The 18,232-nt window shown below is 33.5% G+C and overlaps 2 protein-coding genes across 5 annotated transcripts; one reads left to right on the top strand and one right to left on the bottom strand.

The window, feature by feature from the left end:
* Positions 1 to 437: 437 nt before the first annotated feature.
* LOC101209269 (ABC transporter G family member 20) lies at positions 438 to 3,092 on the bottom strand. 2 transcript variants are annotated; one of them, XM_004137903.3, is made up of 2 exons: positions 2,483 to 3,092; positions 438 to 2,342 (listed from the first exon to the last, which is right to left on the bottom strand). In XM_004137903.3, the coding sequence occupies exons 1-2, from the start codon at positions 2,898 to 2,900 to the stop codon at positions 580 to 582; spliced, it is 2,181 nt and encodes a 726-aa protein (XP_004137951.2). In that variant the 5' UTR covers positions 2,901 to 3,092; the 3' UTR covers positions 438 to 579. The 2 variants fall into 2 exon arrangements, with proteins under 2 accessions (XP_004137951.2, XP_031737933.1); XM_031882073.1 differs by having other exon boundaries at positions 438 to 2,204.
* Positions 3,093 to 10,207: 7,115 nt separating this feature from the next.
* On the top strand, positions 10,208 to 17,478 carry LOC101209025 (phosphatidate phosphatase PAH1). Of its 3 annotated transcripts, none has more exons than XM_011653616.2 (11): positions 10,208 to 10,385; positions 11,038 to 12,720; positions 12,803 to 13,398; positions 13,488 to 13,561; positions 13,877 to 13,961; positions 14,427 to 14,513; positions 14,769 to 14,841; positions 16,505 to 16,548; positions 16,637 to 16,765; positions 16,844 to 16,942; positions 17,050 to 17,478. In XM_011653616.2, the coding sequence occupies exons 2-11, from the start codon at positions 11,217 to 11,219 to the stop codon at positions 17,101 to 17,103; spliced, it is 2,745 nt and encodes a 914-aa protein (XP_011651918.1). In that variant the 5' UTR covers positions 10,208 to 10,385; positions 11,038 to 11,216; the 3' UTR covers positions 17,104 to 17,478. The 3 variants fall into 3 exon arrangements, with proteins under 3 accessions (XP_011651918.1, XP_011651917.1, XP_031738228.1); XM_011653615.2 differs by lacking the exon at positions 10,208 to 10,385 and adding an exon at positions 10,430 to 10,614; XM_031882368.1 differs by lacking the exon at positions 10,208 to 10,385 and having other exon boundaries at positions 11,022 to 12,720.
* Positions 17,479 to 18,232: the final 754 nt, after the last annotated feature.

Genomic DNA, 18,232 nt, shown 5'->3' with positions numbered 1-18,232 from the left:
TGAAGTTGTTAGTACATACTTGATATCGATACCAATTGTACTATGTTCACTCGATTTCAATTTTCAATATTTGTGATAATAAGATGTAACTATGTTAAAAAATTACCTTTAAAAATAGAAAAACGAATATAAGTGTACACATGCTCTAACTCTTTTCAAACCCCATTATCCAAAAATCTAACTCATTCGATTATATAACTAAATGATGTTTAAAAGCAAATAAATTATATAACTAAGAACATGTTTGGTATTTATTTTTTCTTAAAAGAAAAAATAATAAGCTTTAATGCTTCCAATTTGTTACCATGATTTGTTTCTTTCTTTGCCTAAAGAGATTAATTCTTAGTTGAAATTTATAAAAAAAACCAAGAACCAGTTTTTGAAAAACTACTATTTTTTTAATTATTAATTTCTAAACTTTAGAATTTGAACGAGCATTTATAGGTTTAATTATGAAAAGAAAAGAAAAGCATAAGCGAGACCTCTTAACTCCCTCTTATTTGTCGTGTATAATTTCACACATAATGGGAAATTTTATTTTCTTTTAGTTTTTTTCTTCTTTACCTTCTTCCATTATATTCACTTTCTCTTGTTTTTACTACCAAACAAGAGGGCAAAGTAAAACAAGATCCTGAAAAGGAATCCCCAAGCGACACTGATCCAAATGCAATTCCATTTGCTTAAATCTGTAATTCCTTGTTGCCTTAACACATCGGAACCGGTTGTGACGCAGGTAGATCCAGTGATGTTGAGTCCTAATGTCTTCCCCATGCTCTTCAACAACTCCACCTTCATCGCTGACGGTACTACTGCGAGCGGCGTATTGTCGAACATTTGAACACCGCGAATGAAACACCCTGATTTTGCCTCAAACTCGTTTTGTAGTACTGCTTCATATGGATACTTCACCAACGACATGTAATGGAACCATATCCAGTAAGGTGGCATGCGGTCTCGACTGAGAAAGAAGCCGCTAAAGAGAAGAAAATATGCTAAGATGGCTACAACGACGGTGTAGCCCAACATTACATGAGAAACAACCCCGGAGAGAAAGGTGACAAATGAACTTCCAGCCCAAAATGCGGAGAGAATGGCAAAAAAGAAGAAAACAAACCCGGAGAAGCCACCAGCAAGATTGACAGCGAAATACGTTGTTCCAGCGAAGGTTATAGAAAGGATAATTAATGATGGAATTGATAATAGTGAATGTGCGAGGACGTAAGAAGATCGACGGTAAGCGTTGTAGGCCGTTTCTCTCATAAAGATGTATCGTTCTTGAAGGAAAACAGGGATGGCCTCTGCACATGTGTAGAAGGTTGTGGACATGGCAAATGCGAAGAATCCTAACCGTTCTTGAATGCCTTTAGGGGAGTTATCTAGATGCCAAAACATGGTGGCTAAAATTATTCCTGTGATCAAAACTGCACCCAGTCTAATTCCAAATAGCTCTGGCATTCTCCTCGAATTCATAATTGATCGTTTCGCTATCACTAAAATCTCAACCCAAAGAGGATTTGAAAATTTAGAGAATGAAGACGAACGACTTGAATCAATTGGAGCTCCTGAGACCAATTTTCCTCTCGAAATGCTTGCACTAATAGCATCTTTAAGACAAAGATGAAATCGACGAGAAAAATCACGATGAATTTCATAATCTTCTAAGTGAACATTGTTCTTCCTCTGCCATGATTTATTGTGTTCAACCATAGATTTGGTCCCTCCAACAGTTTCTTCTAGATCTCGAACCAAATCCAAGGCAAATTCTGTTCTATTTTCATTTCCTGGAATTGGATGTCCAAACTCGGCCAAAAAATTGGGTAAATCGGTTGGAGAGCCACTATAAACAGTTTGTCCATGGGAGAGGAAGATTAATCGATCAAGTAAAGAGAGGATTCGATAACTTGGTTGGTGAATCGACATGATGACAATGCTACCACTTTGTGCAATTCTTTGCAAAACTTTGACAACCATGAAAGCGCTAGTGGAATCAAGACCTGAAGTTGGCTCATCAAGGAACAAAAGTATTGGATCGTGAATAATGTCAATTCCAATAGACACGCGACGTCGTTCTCCGCCAGAGACGCCACGATGACCTTCATCACCAATGACGGTATTTGCAGCAGTTGTTAGACCTAATTGGTTGATTAAGGCTTGAACTCTAGCTTTCTTCTTTGATTTTGAGAGAGAGCGAGGTAACCGAAACTCTGCCGAAAACATAAGAGTCTCTTCCACAGTTAGCATTGGAAACAGAAGGTCATCTTGCATGACATAGGCCGAGATTACTTTCAATAGTCCAGATTCTAACACTTCATTGTTTAATGTCACTTTCCCTTTCAACTTTCCTAGTCAAAAGTAAAAACACAATATTGAATATATTTAGAATCGGATTGGACATAAATTATTTAACCATAGTTAAATACTTATGGTTAATTATTAAATAAGTTATTCACTATTAAACCCAAACGAGGGACTAAAAAACTACCTTTTGCAATCCGATCGGCGAGAGCATCGATCAGCGTAGATTTTCCTGACCCACTGGCGCCGAGCACCGCCATAATTTCCCCTTCCCTCGCCTCGCCGGAGATATCATTAAGCAACAATTTAACCCTTCCACCACTCTCCTCCGCCGCCAAATTCTCCGGCAACGACGAACCACCTCCTCTCCCCCGAACTTTCACGCTGTAACTCAGATTCCGAAACGACAGCTTGAAAGGATACAACAACGGCGCCTCCGCCAGATACCTACACCCATAACTAACATCGACGACACTGTGGTCCGGCGACTGAGCATCCTCCACTCGCTTCAGGAGCTCGCCGAGAGTGGGTCGCCGGCCGATCTCTCTTAACTCCAATTCGTTATTGGTGAAGTACGGAAAATTGTCGCCGCCGATTGAAGCCATTTTAACGGCGCGGCGATTTGGTTGAGGGGGCGGAGAGATAAAATATTTAGTTAGGAAAATGGACCGAAATTGAGGAATTTATATGGTGGGAAGAGAAATTGGGGTTGTTGAATTTGGAGTATCAAATTTCCAACGGCCGTAGAATATTGAGAGACGGCAATGTTTCCATTTTCTTACCAATAGCCTTACATGAATCAACCCAACTTCCAATTTCTTATATATGTTTACATACTCACGAAACCTTAGATGCTTTATTTAATCAAATTAAAATATCATATGTTTATACAAATTAATTTTTATATTTTTAATCAATTTTAATTTTATTCCTTCCAAGTTCCACTTAATCAAGTTTAATTAGTTTTTATCATAATTGAATGTGCTTTGGACACGTATAGTAAAAAATCCACTAGATAACACAAAGGTTTTCTAAAATTAAAAATAAATTAATAATTAAATTAAATTGAAAAGTTTAAGAAAATATTAGACATTTATTTACAAATTTAGAGAGACTAAAAGAATACTTTAATATTTATAAATAAAAGTGAGTTTAGTTGTTGTCGTTTCTTTATGATCTACATATTTTCTTACATGATAGTTTAAATACATGCCAATATTAGTATGTTTGCCCACATACTCAAAGTTAAATCTATCATCATTTATTAAAAGCAAATAAAAGGGATGAACCAAAATAATTAGTTTTTTAAAGTTCAACACAAAAATAGAATTTAGATGTAGTTTAATTTTTATATTGATTTTTATTTATTATATTAAGTATGTCATCCTTATAACTCTTTAGCAACTAAAACAAACTTTTGAAATAGAAAAAGAAAATCAACTGCTCATTATTTTTACTATTGATTTGTTTCAAGAACATACAAATATTTTTATTATTATTGTATTGTTATTTTTACGTGCTTAAAATAATGTTGTGATTGTTTTTTTCACACTAGAAATATTTTTCTCCTCATTATCTATACATCCTATCAACTAATAAATGAAGTAGAAAGAGTTTCAATTATGATGTTTTCCACACGCTATTGTTTGTGAAGCATTTTGGAAAATCCCATTAGAGGAAGGAAGTCATTGATAAAAGTTTAATTTTATAGCAATTAGGTGGGTATGTTAACCCAACCTCCCATTTCGTCACTTTGTTGTTATTATAATAAAAACAATAATTTACATGACTCCGATTTTACTAATTTCGTAAAAAAATTTATATATAGATTCCTTTTTTATTTCTTCAAGAAATCAGTATTAACATTAAGATTTTGCTGTTGTACTTCTGTTTAAAAGCAGTTCATACATTTAGTTTAGGATTAATTTTATCGTTAACGAAAATTACCTCATATGTTTGTTTTAATCCATTAATGTAAATATAAAAAGTGGACTCAATTTGATTGCGGTTATGTGCTATTTACTTGTGTTTTGTCATTGGTAATGAAATGTGAGCATACAACTAAACCAGTAATCAACTAATATAGACTAATAATAGAGATGAGAGCGGTATTTGAAAATTATGTGGGACCCACTAGTTGTGTGTTGGATATTTTTGAACGATATTCCAAATTTTTCTTCAAATATCGACATTGTTTCTCTGTTAGAGATACTGTTAATGTTATAATAGGATAGTGCAAAATTACGAGGAAGTGACTGATGACGAAAGAAAAGTTAAGGAGCAAGAAGTCACTCCTAGACTAAATGAGTGTTGCTTTAGTTTAAGAAGTTGTTGAAACATCTTCAGTATTTAGTCATGTTGATTATTCCATAAGAGAGGTTTGAAAAGGCTCGACTAGTTGGTTATATAATTCGCTCGACCTATGAGTTAAACTATTTACATTTGCAAAAATATCTGAGTGTGACTACAATAAACAATCAAATTATACTGGCTATCACATAAATCAATATAAAACTGATGCTATTACACTAATTTTGATTATAGATTTAATAGACATATTGTTTGTCTTAATTATTCTTCTCGGTACAAATTTGGAAAAGAAAAAAAAAATGTGATTATGAAGATTTAATTCGAAGATTTATAGAACTTGGGCTTATGACATTATGTTGGGCCGCTCTAACCAAATCCAATCGAGAGGACTAACATTAAAATGGCCCAATATCTAAAACTCTTAATGTCTTCTTATTATTTGATTTTATTGTTTCAACTACATTTATAATCTAACATTTTTTTTTCTTTTTGAGAAAAATTGTAATTCAATATTTATATCACAAAATCCAGCCGAAAAAAAAGAGTTATTGAGATTCGACTACACAATAAGTTCATCTCAACCTTATAAATGATTGAGTTTGATGTATTTGTTAAATGTAAGACGTATTAACATAGATTAATAAGCTTAGCTCTTCTACCTCAAAAGTCGTAGGTTGTTCCATCTCCAATCAACAAATATACTTAAAAAGATGTTAATATCTCAAATTTTCACTTATTAACCAAATACACCGTGTATCAAATATCACATTGGTTTTTTTACGTTTTCCATTAACCCTTATTAAAACTAATTAAAATCTAACTTAATTAGTTAAGAGCTAAAAGAAGTGTATTTCACCTAAAATGTTAAGAAGGTTATAATATCTCAACCACACTTATTAAATCCATACATAAAATAACACATTTAATTGAAAATTAGTTTACTTCCTTATTTTCTTACAAAATAAATATAAACTCATAGACACGCTTCCACCAATAATTATGTTTATTTTGTTTTTCGTTTTCCAATTTTTTTTAACACCAATCTATCATTTAAAAACTAAAAAAATACCTTTTTTTTTTTTTTATTGAGCATTTAAGTATTTTTTAAGTGTAAAAATTATAGTCTATGGTATTAATGACAAAGAAAAATAGAAATAAAGAAAAAAGAAAGCAATATAATATGAATATTAGACCGTTGATCTTACTGACAACAAATAAATAAAATAAATCGGTCCATGCGTACAATGGAAAAGAAAGAAATTGAAAGAAATAATAATAAAAACAAAAGGATCCATCGGATCCATTTTCAGTTTCTATTGACGAAAATTTCCTAAAATTTCCTTTATAAAAACAAACAAATCAATGACGAAGGACGTATCAGCTCTGCCGATGCTCCTGGTCCTCCTCGCCGTTCTACGCCATTAACGATCGTCGGGAAGGAAAAAAAAAAGTTATTAAACAAAGATGAGCGCCGTCTGCACAACGAAGTTCTGCATCAGCGACGCCAGAAGTGTCCGTACACCGCGTGCGGTCTACATCAACCTCAACAATTGGACAGAATCGGAGAATGAGATCGTGAAATCGGCGATTCCGAAAGCAAGGCGGAGAGTTCAGGTAGTGGATGGAGTATCGTGCAGGCAAATGTACTTGAGGAGCTATACGTTTTCGAGGAAGAAGGAATCCGTTGGGGAGAAAACGAAAAAGTGTTTGGAGAAAGTGAAGGAGAAATTAGGTCAGAGAAAGAGGAGGAGTTTGGGAGAGAATAGGAATTTGAGTCTGAATCTGAATATGAATCTTAATGGGAAGAGAAAGAAGAGGAATGAGAAGTGTTTGATTTGGAAGAAGATGAAGAAATTTTCGTGCAGTTTCATTATGTTTGGGATTTTTCGAAGGGTTTTGTCTTGTGCTGCGACTATTGATGTGGTAGAACAAAGTTGTGGAAGAAATTAAAGGGTAATTGATTCTGAATTTGGTTTGTGCTCTGTTCTTTCTTCTTCATCTGCAATCATTGCAATTGATAATGGATTTTGTTTGTGTTTATTTCACTAATTTCTAGCATGAACTTGCTTTCCTTTTAACAGATTGAAATCATCTTCATTGTATAAATTAAATAGTTGGCTTTCATTTTTCTTTGTCACATCATGAGTTTATACTTTAAACTCAATTGTGTGTTTAATTAATTTATAAACTGCAAAAAAAATGTGAATTGTCAAATTGGGTTTCCTCTCCTTCTTGGACTTCAATTCCATCGATTTTGATATCAATGAACACAATTCCTTTTTCCCCATTCTAGATTGAGTCAGAGAAAGAAAACTAAATGTAATATGCAATCACACTTTTTTTCTCTCTTTCAAATGTAATAAGTAGATTTGAAGGAATATCACTTAAAGAAAAAGTTAAAAGCAAAAAAATGGAGAAAACTATTAGAGGGGATATGAATTTGCTTAGGATTCTTTTGGTTGATAAAAACGTTTCCACCCCTTTTGTGGGTCTCCTCTCCATATTTGGACCCAAAATTTTAACATTTTGTAATTAAATTTACCTATTTTCTTTTCTTTTGCCTTTACCTATATATATATATATATATATATATATATATATATATATATATATGTATTTATAAAGATGTATATTGTACGAGTTTAATAATTCAAATCAATGATTCAAATGCATTTTTAGCAATAAAATAAATAAATGAAGTTATTAGTATGATTATTATATAACCTATTTAAGTAAAAAACGATGACCTTTTAAAATGATTAAATTCCACGTTCGAAAGTGGATATAAAATAAAAGGAACTTCAAAATTAAATTTACATGGTTCTTTTTATATAACCTTACCAACATTTTAATTATGATTTCTTTTTTTATCTAAAAATATGCAAATACTCTAATTTCCTAGTTCGTGATATATATTTTGTTCGTAGAATAAATAATTGAATCTTCATCCATAAAAGATGGAGTAGATATTAATATTAATTATAGTTGAACTATGTTGTTATTAATAGTAAAAGTTATTATTTATTTGGTAGAAAAGCATTTTTTTTATAAAGTTTGGTATTAATTAATGTTGATAAACTATTGTCAAACTATTATTTTAATTGTAATGTAGTTGCCCATATGAAAAGAAGAATATTAATGCCATTGTAGCCTTTTTGTTTTTACAAAGACTTACACATTGAATTTCTAAACTAATTTAATGATTTGTTGACAGATAATGAAGGATGAGATCCAATGAAAAGTAAATTAATCGATTAGAATAATGTCACGATCAATAAATAATAACTTAGTATAAAGAGTCTGCTTGCTTTCCAATTTCAACAAGGATTTGGTATGAGATTGTTTAACTCTTTTTGGAAGATGATTATAAAGTGTTACATAGTCAAAATAGTGGTTTATTATTGATGTTATTCAAAGAGTGATGTATTTATTATAAAGTGGTTTTTTTGACTAATTGTTTACTATGTCGTTTTCGTGTCATCTCGAATTGCATAGATACCGAGACCATTGCGAAACCCTTTTCTTTTTTACAAGTTTGAAATATAAATTTATTACATTTTCAATGCAATCACAAACTAGATCGTAGAGCTTGAAAAATGAATAAATGTGAAGAGTTTAGAATATGATTTATTTTTCGTAGTTTGAAAATCAATTGAGTATGTCATTCCCTGTAAATAAAATGGAATAAATATCTTTCAAAAAGTTCAATTAACCATTTTTGTGAAGTAGTAAAACTTTCATCGAAAATGACGTGAAATTAACAAAATATACTTTATAAAATATTAATTTTTACCATATTACATGAGACGGTACATTAAAAGACAAAAAAATTAAAAAAAATATCTCATAACATTTTTTTTCTTTTTGCATATTGCAAAATTGGTAAATATGATGGTAATCAAACGATAATTTGCTTTTAAATTTTATAGTTTCAAAATGTAAGTAACACAACTTTATTATCATCATAATTTTTTTTTTCTATTTTTGCAAACCCGCATGTAAATATTCTATTTCGAAATAATTTAGAATTCACGTTAACATTTTTCGATATGTTTGTTTATTTGGAGTTAAATTACAAATCAAATCTTAAACTTTTAGATTTACACTTACTTTGATGAGTGAAATAAAAACACAAACTTTTCTAAAACTTATAGACCATTTAACAAATTAGATAAAAATAAGAGATAGTTGCAAATTTAGCAATTAAATTCAAAATAATTAAGTATATAACAACATTTTTAAAAAATTGTAAATATAACAAAATTTGTCAAATTCTATCAGTGATAAAGTCTATCATTGATATATCAAGTTGTAAAAATTAGTCTATTAGCGATAGATCATACGAGTCTAGCAATAGTTTTGTTATATTTACAATTTTTTAAAAATGTTATTACATCATTCCTCGAATGACCATCCATTGCAATTATCCTAAAAAACAATAATACTAATAAAAGATTCGCCCCAATCTGTCCAAATTATTATATGGACCAAAAACTGGAAGCCCAAAATAATTTGAGCTTTATCGCGAGGCCCAATGAACAAGCTCACTATTATCCATATTACCTAAACATATTTTGTGTATGTTCCTCAGTATTTCTTCCTCTTCAATGTATGCTGGATCCTATGAATTTATTTTTCAAAGAGAGAAAAAACTAAATGGTTAAAACAAACTTTTAAAATACATTGGACAATCAAAGTAATTACACGTACTAAAAGATGTCAAAGTAAACATAAATAGATTTATATATAGATGAATTCTAAACTAATCACAAAATTGTAAAATTAATGTCGAAAACAATTTGAAACTAATTAAAAGCTGACATGTGTCTCGATGATATAATTTGATCTTATTTTAGTCAATAGATCTTATTCATAGGCCAACCAAGCTCAAGTCCATAAAATCTATATAAAAATAATATAAGTAACAATTCAATGACTCTCAAAAGTTCAATTAAACTATGTGTGTTTTAAAAAGTGAGCTACTGTGTAGTTATTTTATCATAAAAAAAAAGTAATTTTTGGTTTTAACCAAATTTCAATTTTTTTTTATTTTATAGTTTTAAAGTGTTTGAATTTTTAAAAAAGAATTCCTTTAAAAAAATCGTTAAAAGGAATCAAATCCCATGTTTGATATAAATGCAACAATTTATTTTAAACCAAATTGGAAAAGATAAAATGTCAGAAGCAAAATGATTTTGGAGAAAGAACTCTCATAATCAAAGTTAAAAAAACAACTATTATATTTCTAAAAATAAAAAATATAATCTCATGTGAAGGCTAAAAATTATAGACATAGGAGAGTTGTGATTTTGACACATTTTTGAGGTATGAGGTATGAAGATGGAAGTTGAGAGAAAAGAGGGAGAAAATGTTTGTGAGAAGCAAACACCTTTTGAAGAAATGATAAAAAAATAAAAATATTTTATTATAAATTTGTATTTTCTTTTGGGAAAAAAAGAAAAACTATTTTTTTGTTTCAAAAATTTGATTAATAAATTGATTAAAATCGAGATAGGTAAAAGAGAATTAAAAAAGAAAAGAAAGAAAATGAGGTTTTAAATGGATTTTGAAAAATGAGATGAATTGAATGCACGACTTCCACGAGGTTGAAGTTGTCTGGTTCCACCAATATCATCACCCTTAGAACAAACATTTTTATCACACACGAAAACCTTTCTTAATCTCCAAAACACCCTTCTTATTCTCATCATATCAACGTCCCAAATGCCTCAAATCTCTCGGATCCGATCGCTAATTTCCTTTCTCAAGAGGTTATTTTGGTATTTCCACCACCCCCATTTACCTATGTAATGCTTATGGTTATCCATGGAGGAGATTTCTTCTTCTGGATTATTTTTTCTTCTTCTCCCTTTCTTGATTTCTTTGTCGTCTAAATCATTCTTTAAACAAATTTTACGACACCCAATTTCCGACCCATCTTCACAAACCTTTAAATTTCCATTTTTTTTCATTGCCAGCAAGGGAATGTCTCAGAAAAGATTGAAGAATGTATGTTGTTTTAGCTTTTAGCGGTCGAAATTGGCGGCAAATTTTTTTTTCTTCTTTCTCTGCTTCTTCTGGTTATCGCATGATCGGGATTGGGTTTGTTTTGATTTTCTTTTCATTTGATAATGCATTTATGTCCAGTGATGATTCGTTTCAAGATTTTGAGTTCTATGTCAAATTAATAGAAGAATGGTTTGTTCATGGAGAAAGGATTTGATTTTTGGATTTTAGTTGTATGGTTCATTCTGTTGTTTGTGATTAGATTGAAAATGATGGATGGAAAGTTTTTCTTTTTGGTTCAACAGTTTCAATATAAAGAATTGGTTGCTTTTTTAGGGCTTGAATTGACTCTATTCCTTTTGCCTTTGTAATTGTTATTTTTCTCTTATTGTTCTTGAATTTAAATGTAGTAAATTTTCTTGGTAGATGCGGTAGACTGGTGATTATAACAAAAGATCGAGAAGTATTCAAATTGTGGAATTCATTTCACAAGTACTGGAGGATATAAATTATGCCACGTTTGATTGAAAGGAAACAGACTAAGGAAAGTGAATTTCTAATTCGTATTTCTCACAAATTGGAGAGGGTAATAATCAGGCGTCCAAATGAACGTTGTTGGCAAAGTTGGGAGTCTCATTTCACAAGGAGTTTATTCAGTTGCCACGCCATTTCATCCCTTCGGTGGGGCAGTCGATATAATTGTTGTTCAGCAGCAGGATGGGACTTTCCGCAGCACTCCATGGTATGTTCGGTTTGGTAAATTTCAGGGCGTTTTAAAGGGTGCCGAGAAGATCGTCGGAATATCTGTCAATGGCGTTGAATCCAATTTCCATATGTATCTTGATAACTCTGGTGAGGCCTATTTCATAAAGGAAGCAGAAGTTGGTCCAGGAAATGAGGTTGATGGAGTTACAGATGATTTGGTTAAGGATGGTTTGATATATGGAGACAGCAAGGATGAACACAATAAAGCTTTGTTTGTAAAAGGTCGACTGGAGCATAGTATCTCTGATTCTACTGTTGTTCAGCTACGAGATGAAAGCAGTTCTATGGGAGTTGCACGAATTGAGAGGGCAGAATCTGATGTTGAGCATAGATTCTATGACTTTCAGGATGAGCAGTCTTCTGTGGAGGATTTGGTAGAGTTGTCAGAGAGTGATTCTAATCGATACGATAATGTAGAGAATGAGAGTTGTGCTGAGTCACAAGGTACAGATTCAGAGGTTATCCTAGTGAGTGTGGATGGTCACATACTTACTGCTCCAATATTGGCAACTGAACAAAATACAGAAGATGTGCAGTTAAGTACACCTCAGTTTCATTTGGGACCTGGTGAAGGGACAGAATTTTGTGAAGACAATGAATTTACGGGTGAAAATGCCTGGGCAGCAGATTATATAAACCAGCTAAATACATCTACAGAAAACGACACTTCTGGTAAAGTTGCTGGTTTGATCAACGAGTCTAATGGTAGTGCATATGAGCTAGTGGTTTCAGAAAAGGAGGTAAAACATGTCTCTCAAACTGAAGAAACCTCAGCCTCAGGCATTGAAGTTCAGGAAGATGATCTTGTGCAGAGTGATTCAGAAGATGTCCGTATTATAATTGAGGAAGAGATTTTTAAGAGCTGTTTGGAACTATCGGAATTAGCCAAACGGCTTGGAAACACTGATTCTGAAAATGTCATCTCCCCAAGGGAGGCTGAAAAACTGGAAGAAAAATTCGACATGATTGTTCCATCAGTATCTGAAACCAATGGGAGTGTTACCGATTCCAAAGATAAAAATGGCACTCATTCTGGTAGTGATTCTGATAGCTCTGTGGTCAATACGACTCCTAAGCTACTTGTTAAAGCTGGTGGAATTGAGGGATATTTGTTTGGTGAAGAGCAAGCCGCTTCAGATGACAAGCGTGTTCATAATAATGATCCTTTGAATGGCGAACAGCTTGACACAATTGAGGGAGCTAAAAGAATGGAGAGCTGTTCGCAGGGGCCTGTTGCTGGTGATGAATGCAATGTAACTGTTGCTGATGATGAATGCAATGTAAGGCAGTTGGAGGAATCTCCAACAGATGCTTTATGTGGAAGAACACAACATCATTCAACAGGCATCTTCAAATTTAAAATTAATAACTATTTCTCAGTACTTTAACACAGACTATATTCTCTAAATACTTCAACCATTTGCAGGTTTTGAGATCTCACTTTGCGGTCATGAACTTCATTCTGGTATGGGCTTGCATGCTGCAGCTGAAGCCTTTGACGCACATCGTGTGTCTGCACAGGAATTTGAAATGTCTGCTTCATCAATTATTAAAAATGACAATCTAATTGTCAGATTTGGAGAAAGGTACATGTCATGGGAAAAAGCTGCTCCTATAGTACTGGGGATGGCTGCATTTGGAGTTGATTTAAAAGTGGATCCCAAAGATGCAATCCCCGTGGAACAGGATGACTCACTGAGGGCTGGGGACGATGACTCCACTCCCACACCCTCCAGCCGAAGATGGAGGCTCTGGCCTATTGCATTTAGAAAAGTTAAAACACTTGATCACAGTAACAGTAACTCATCAAATGAGGAAATTTTTGTTGATTCCGAATCCACATTACAGAACTCACAAGCAGAACAGAGTCCAAGGTTGCAGAATGGCTGCAATGAGACTTCTAAGAGACAGCTTGTGAGGACAAATGTTCCAACAACAGAGCAGATAGCATCTTTGAATCTGAAAGAAGGGCAAAATATGATAGCTTTCACTTTTTCAACTAGGGTTCTTGGGACACAAAAGGTTTCAATTTAGACTCAGTATTGCATATGTACATGACAACCACTTTATTGTATTATTTTATATGTCATTGCTAAAATTTTTTTTAACAGGTTGATGCTCACATTTATCTGTGGAAATGGAATGCAAGAATTGTGATTTCTGATGTCGATGGGACTATTACTAAGTGAGACTTCTTTACCCTTAAATCTTTGAAGTTCTTAGCTTCTATTTCCACTTTCTTTTGGTGTAACATGACGAGGGAAAGAAAATACAAGGGTTACTAGTTTCATGTCCAAATTCTTAGTCATCTGTGTTCTCTGGAAGAGAATGTATGACCATCCAAGGATATATAATAGTGGGCACTGAAACATCTTTTCTGCTTTGTTGTAAAATCGTTAGCTTTGATGATATATATATGGGGGGGGGGGGGGGGGGGGGGGAGTTGTAATGAATCTAATGATCCTTTGGTAATATAATTCACCTTGAATCATATTTTCAGGTCTGATGTATTAGGTCAATTCATGCCCTTAGTTGGGAAGGATTGGACACAATCTGGCGTGGCTAGACTTTTTACCGCAATTAAGGTAAAACTTCTGCATTTGTTCTTACAAAATGTTGTTTCGTAGATGAATCCATTTCCATTTTTTACAGTTCAGTTTTTAGCTATTTATGTCCATGAGGGGTAGAGGTGGCTGAAAAATGATATTACAATGTCTGAATCAGGCTGCATCTTTATTTGATGTGTATACTATATGAAGTAAATTGAGGCTGAATGAACTATAAAATTAGAGTATAGCGTGTCAGTTGGTTTGGGATTAACTGGTTTTAATGATTAATCCATTATCTGTGTACTAAATCGAGCAGTCATAGAATTGCCAGCTACGTTATCGAATTGAGATCAGTCCTAGTGAAAAAACTTAGTTAGTGATTAAGATTGTTGAATTTTTTGTGTTAATCAATCGTGTATTTGACCTGCATCATTTGAATACAATATTGTGGTTTACTCTGCTGAAGCTATTATCTGATGTGGTGTATTGGACTTTACTCAGGAGAACGGTTATCAGCTGCTGTTTCTCAGTGCGCGGGCCATTGTTCAGGCATATCTTACCCGAAGTTTCTTACTCAACCTAAAACAGGTTCCATTGATATAAATCGCTGGTGACTGCTTCCTTTTAACAGAAACAACAGAAACAACTGAAACATTGACCTGACCTAGGCCAGACCAGTACCTGGAAATTTTGATTTGTTTCATCATGATCTCTCTATCTGCTTGATTATTTGCATTGATGTTTTTTTCCTTAATTTATAATTATTTATTTATAAAACAAAATTGATTTCATATGAACTTATAGGAAGGTATGAATTTGATGAATAGCTCTGCTACGCTGCAGGATGGAAAAGCTTTACCAAATGGACCGATCGTTATCTCACCAGATGGACTATTTCCTTCTTTATTTCGGGAAGGTGAGATCTTTTACATGCTAACATTTCATGAAACATTTGTTTTTAGTGAAGGAAGAACTTGAAATCCCTTCTTTATTTAGAGAAGTTGATATCTCTTACACAAAATTTTATGGAACATTTGTTTTAATGAAGGTTAGAACTTGAAATTCCTAATGTATTAAGACAAGACTTCTTGTCTTTAAGCAGCCTCCAGTACATGTATCCCAATATGGCTATGCGAAGAGTTAATCCTTCTGTGGGGGCATTTAGTGTATTAGTATTAGTATAATCGGACAATCGTCAGCTGCAGCTGTTGATACTTTTGGAAGACTGAACTTTGTAGCTAACGTTTCTGAAAGAACCTTAGCCAAGTCTATCTGTCAGTAGAGTCAAAGTTTAGGAAATATCAAGTCCCGAACTGGATACTGAATATCCATTCTCTTTGCATCAGCTACTACCTCCGTTCATTGTTGAGCAGGCAGTAAGTGGCTTTTGAGATAACTTTGCGTTTCTATGTAGATGAAAATGCTTGGTTAAAATAAGCTATTTGTTCTGTTCCTGCACAAGTACTTTGCCTTCCATTAAGTATCCAGTTCTATAGTTAAGGACTTCAGAGAAATCCGGTAGTGCTAAATCAAGGACATGAACCATATACTCTTTTATTTCTTTGAAGGCACTGATTTCGTAGGAACTATCCTTCTTCAGCAGCCTTTATAGGAATATGATAATTTTTTATTTATATGCATGAGTGTTTGAGCCCGCTTACACTCACCTCCACTCTCATGGGATGACCCTCTTGACCCTATAACATTTGGGTGCCAAAGAAACTAGTAGGAAATTAATTTCTTGGTGGCCACCATAAATCTAATCCATGATCTCTTAGTTAGCTATTGGAACTATGTCTCCTTCAACCACTAGACCAACCCAGATGGTTAATAGGAATATGACAGTTGATAAAGCAAAGCAAAAGCTGAGGATAGATTATAGAATGCTATCCCCGAGGAGATACCATTTGACTCATATACTCAAGTTTTCAAACAAATAGGGGCTTCTCTTGATTAAATTCTACTTGCTGTTCATCTAAGAAAACCTTCGAGATTGCCCCAACTGCTATTTCTTCATGTGTGTGAAAAACTTCTTTATCTCATCAGCTTTCACAATCATTATGTGATGATAACTGGATACAAGACAAGTTTTTAGCATACAGTGTTTGGTAGCTCTACCAAGAACTCCTCTCAGTGGTGGGGAATAGGGACTTTTCTGCATCATTCACTGTTCAAAGCTCCAATAACACTGATAGATCTAGACTTTACTCACTTCAATAGATGAAAATAGTTATCTCCAAAGTAGCAAGAAATTCAAGAGTCTCCATCCCTCCAATACTTTTCCAACCACTTTACTCTTTCTGCATTTATCTCTTCTCGATTCTGTTACCTTTCTTTCAATTTCTACAAAAAGGCCATTTAACCGAGGTAACAGAATCTTGTGAAGTTTATTGTCAACATGGAGAGTCATATAGATAAATATTTTGAGGCATATTGATTTCCTGCCTACCAAACATGGTCATTTCATCCCCTCCTTCAGCATGAATTTTTTTTTGTGTCTTTTCACTTGAGCATATTGTTGATTTTTGCTGCTTTATCTGCAGATATAATTGACTTGTGGTTTTGTTTATCTATGACAGTGATACGAAGAGCACCGCATGAATTTAAGATTGCATGTTTAGAGGTAAAAAGATGTAAAATTGAATAGCTGATCTTCATAATTATCTTGATGATTGGGATATTTTTCTTATTTTTCTTCTGATGAAATGTAGGACATTAAGAAGCTTTTCCCTCCTGACTACAATCCATTTTATGCTGGGTTTGGCAATAGAGACACAGATGAGCTCAGTTACCGAAAAGTTGGGATTCCGAAAGGAAAGATATTTATAATCAACCCCAAGGTATCTAATTATCCATCTTTTATTAGCCTTTTCTCCTTACTTTATTGAATAGCAATTTGACTTTGCATCTGTTTTCAGGGAGAAGTGGCCATTAGTCATCGAATCGATGTGAAGTCTTACACGTCTTTGCACACACTTGTTAACGACATGTTTCCGCCAACCTCACTGGTTGAGCAGGTAAATGAATGCAAAATCCTTAAGATATGACCAAGCAGCTTGAGAGTCCGGACCGATTTTGTTATGTTAGCAACTAACAGTGCTGTAATCATTTTGTATCCTTGCAGGAAGACTATAACGCTTGGAATTTTTGGAAAGTACCGTTGCCTGACATTGAATAGAGAAGACTGGTTTATATTGACAAAAAAGATCAAAGCGGCCTTTTCTTCCACACGAGATAGAAGTATTTGAAATTCTTCACATTTTCTCTGTTTTCTTCCACAAGTAATTTTGACAGAAAGAGCCACTGGAGCAGTGTTTGAAGCTGTAGCTATTTGGGTGGATCAAGCAAGTTCCTGTGGAATAAAAGTAAAGATGTTTGTTGAATTTGTCTTGTCTTCTTCTGCTTCCTTTTTGGTTTTGTTACATTCAGATGCTCTTAATTCATTAATTTACAGAATAATCAACCTAAACTTTTGTTCTAGCTGGTGATGCTTTGAGGTTCTTTAGTTACATGAAATGTTGTTATATACTAAAAAGTAAAATTGGGTACAAAACTAAATGTTACCATCTTCTCCCCCCCCCCCCCCCCCCCCCCAAAAAAAAAAAAAAAAAAAAAAAAACACTTTGTGCCTGCTTGCATAGCAACTTCATATTTAATGCCCTGTCAATTTACCTCCCAACATATGGACCAAGTTAAAACCACCCCAAATGGCAGCTCTCTCTATCTTAATCAAGTGTGGGTCTTAAAGAAACCTCCTTTAGACATATGGGCTGGCTTTTCATTTGCAGACATGTCTATGGATGGTTCTAGTAATGAGAAAAATAATAACACTGAAAGACACAGCTACTTGCTCTCTGTTTTTTTGAAACTTACCCATAAGATCATACACTTAACACAAACTACATAACTTCCAAAGTGTTGATACATCCTTATCCTCTCTTAAACCATGTCCTCCCACCTTTTCCTTCCGCTGTTTTGAAATACGTAATTTCTATCGGGAACTTGCTGAGAAAATCCACAGCACTGTCAATGTCTTCGCCTAGTTGGAGATTATCAAACAGTATCTATTAACTTTTCATTCATCAGAGGTAGCCATTGCATAATTTTTCTTCTTCTTCTTCTTCTTTTTTCTCATCTTCCAAACAGATCTGAAGTAGCCTTTACTTCCACGTAGAGCTATCTATGTTCTCATTTTTTTCATTCACCTCTACCATAAATATCCCTTTTGAAGTATGTTTCCTTTGTCTGAACTTGCACTTTTTGTTATGTTCGCCCTCTTCGTTTCGTTTAATAATTTAGTCTTTCAA

The sequence above is a fragment of the Cucumis sativus genome, chromosome 3, assembly GCF_000004075.3.
Source record: "Cucumis sativus cultivar 9930 chromosome 3, Cucumber_9930_V3, whole genome shotgun sequence".
Classification (NCBI taxonomy): domain Eukaryota; kingdom Viridiplantae; phylum Streptophyta; class Magnoliopsida; order Cucurbitales; family Cucurbitaceae; genus Cucumis; species Cucumis sativus.
This window is presented reverse-complemented; position numbering and strand designations above follow the sequence as displayed.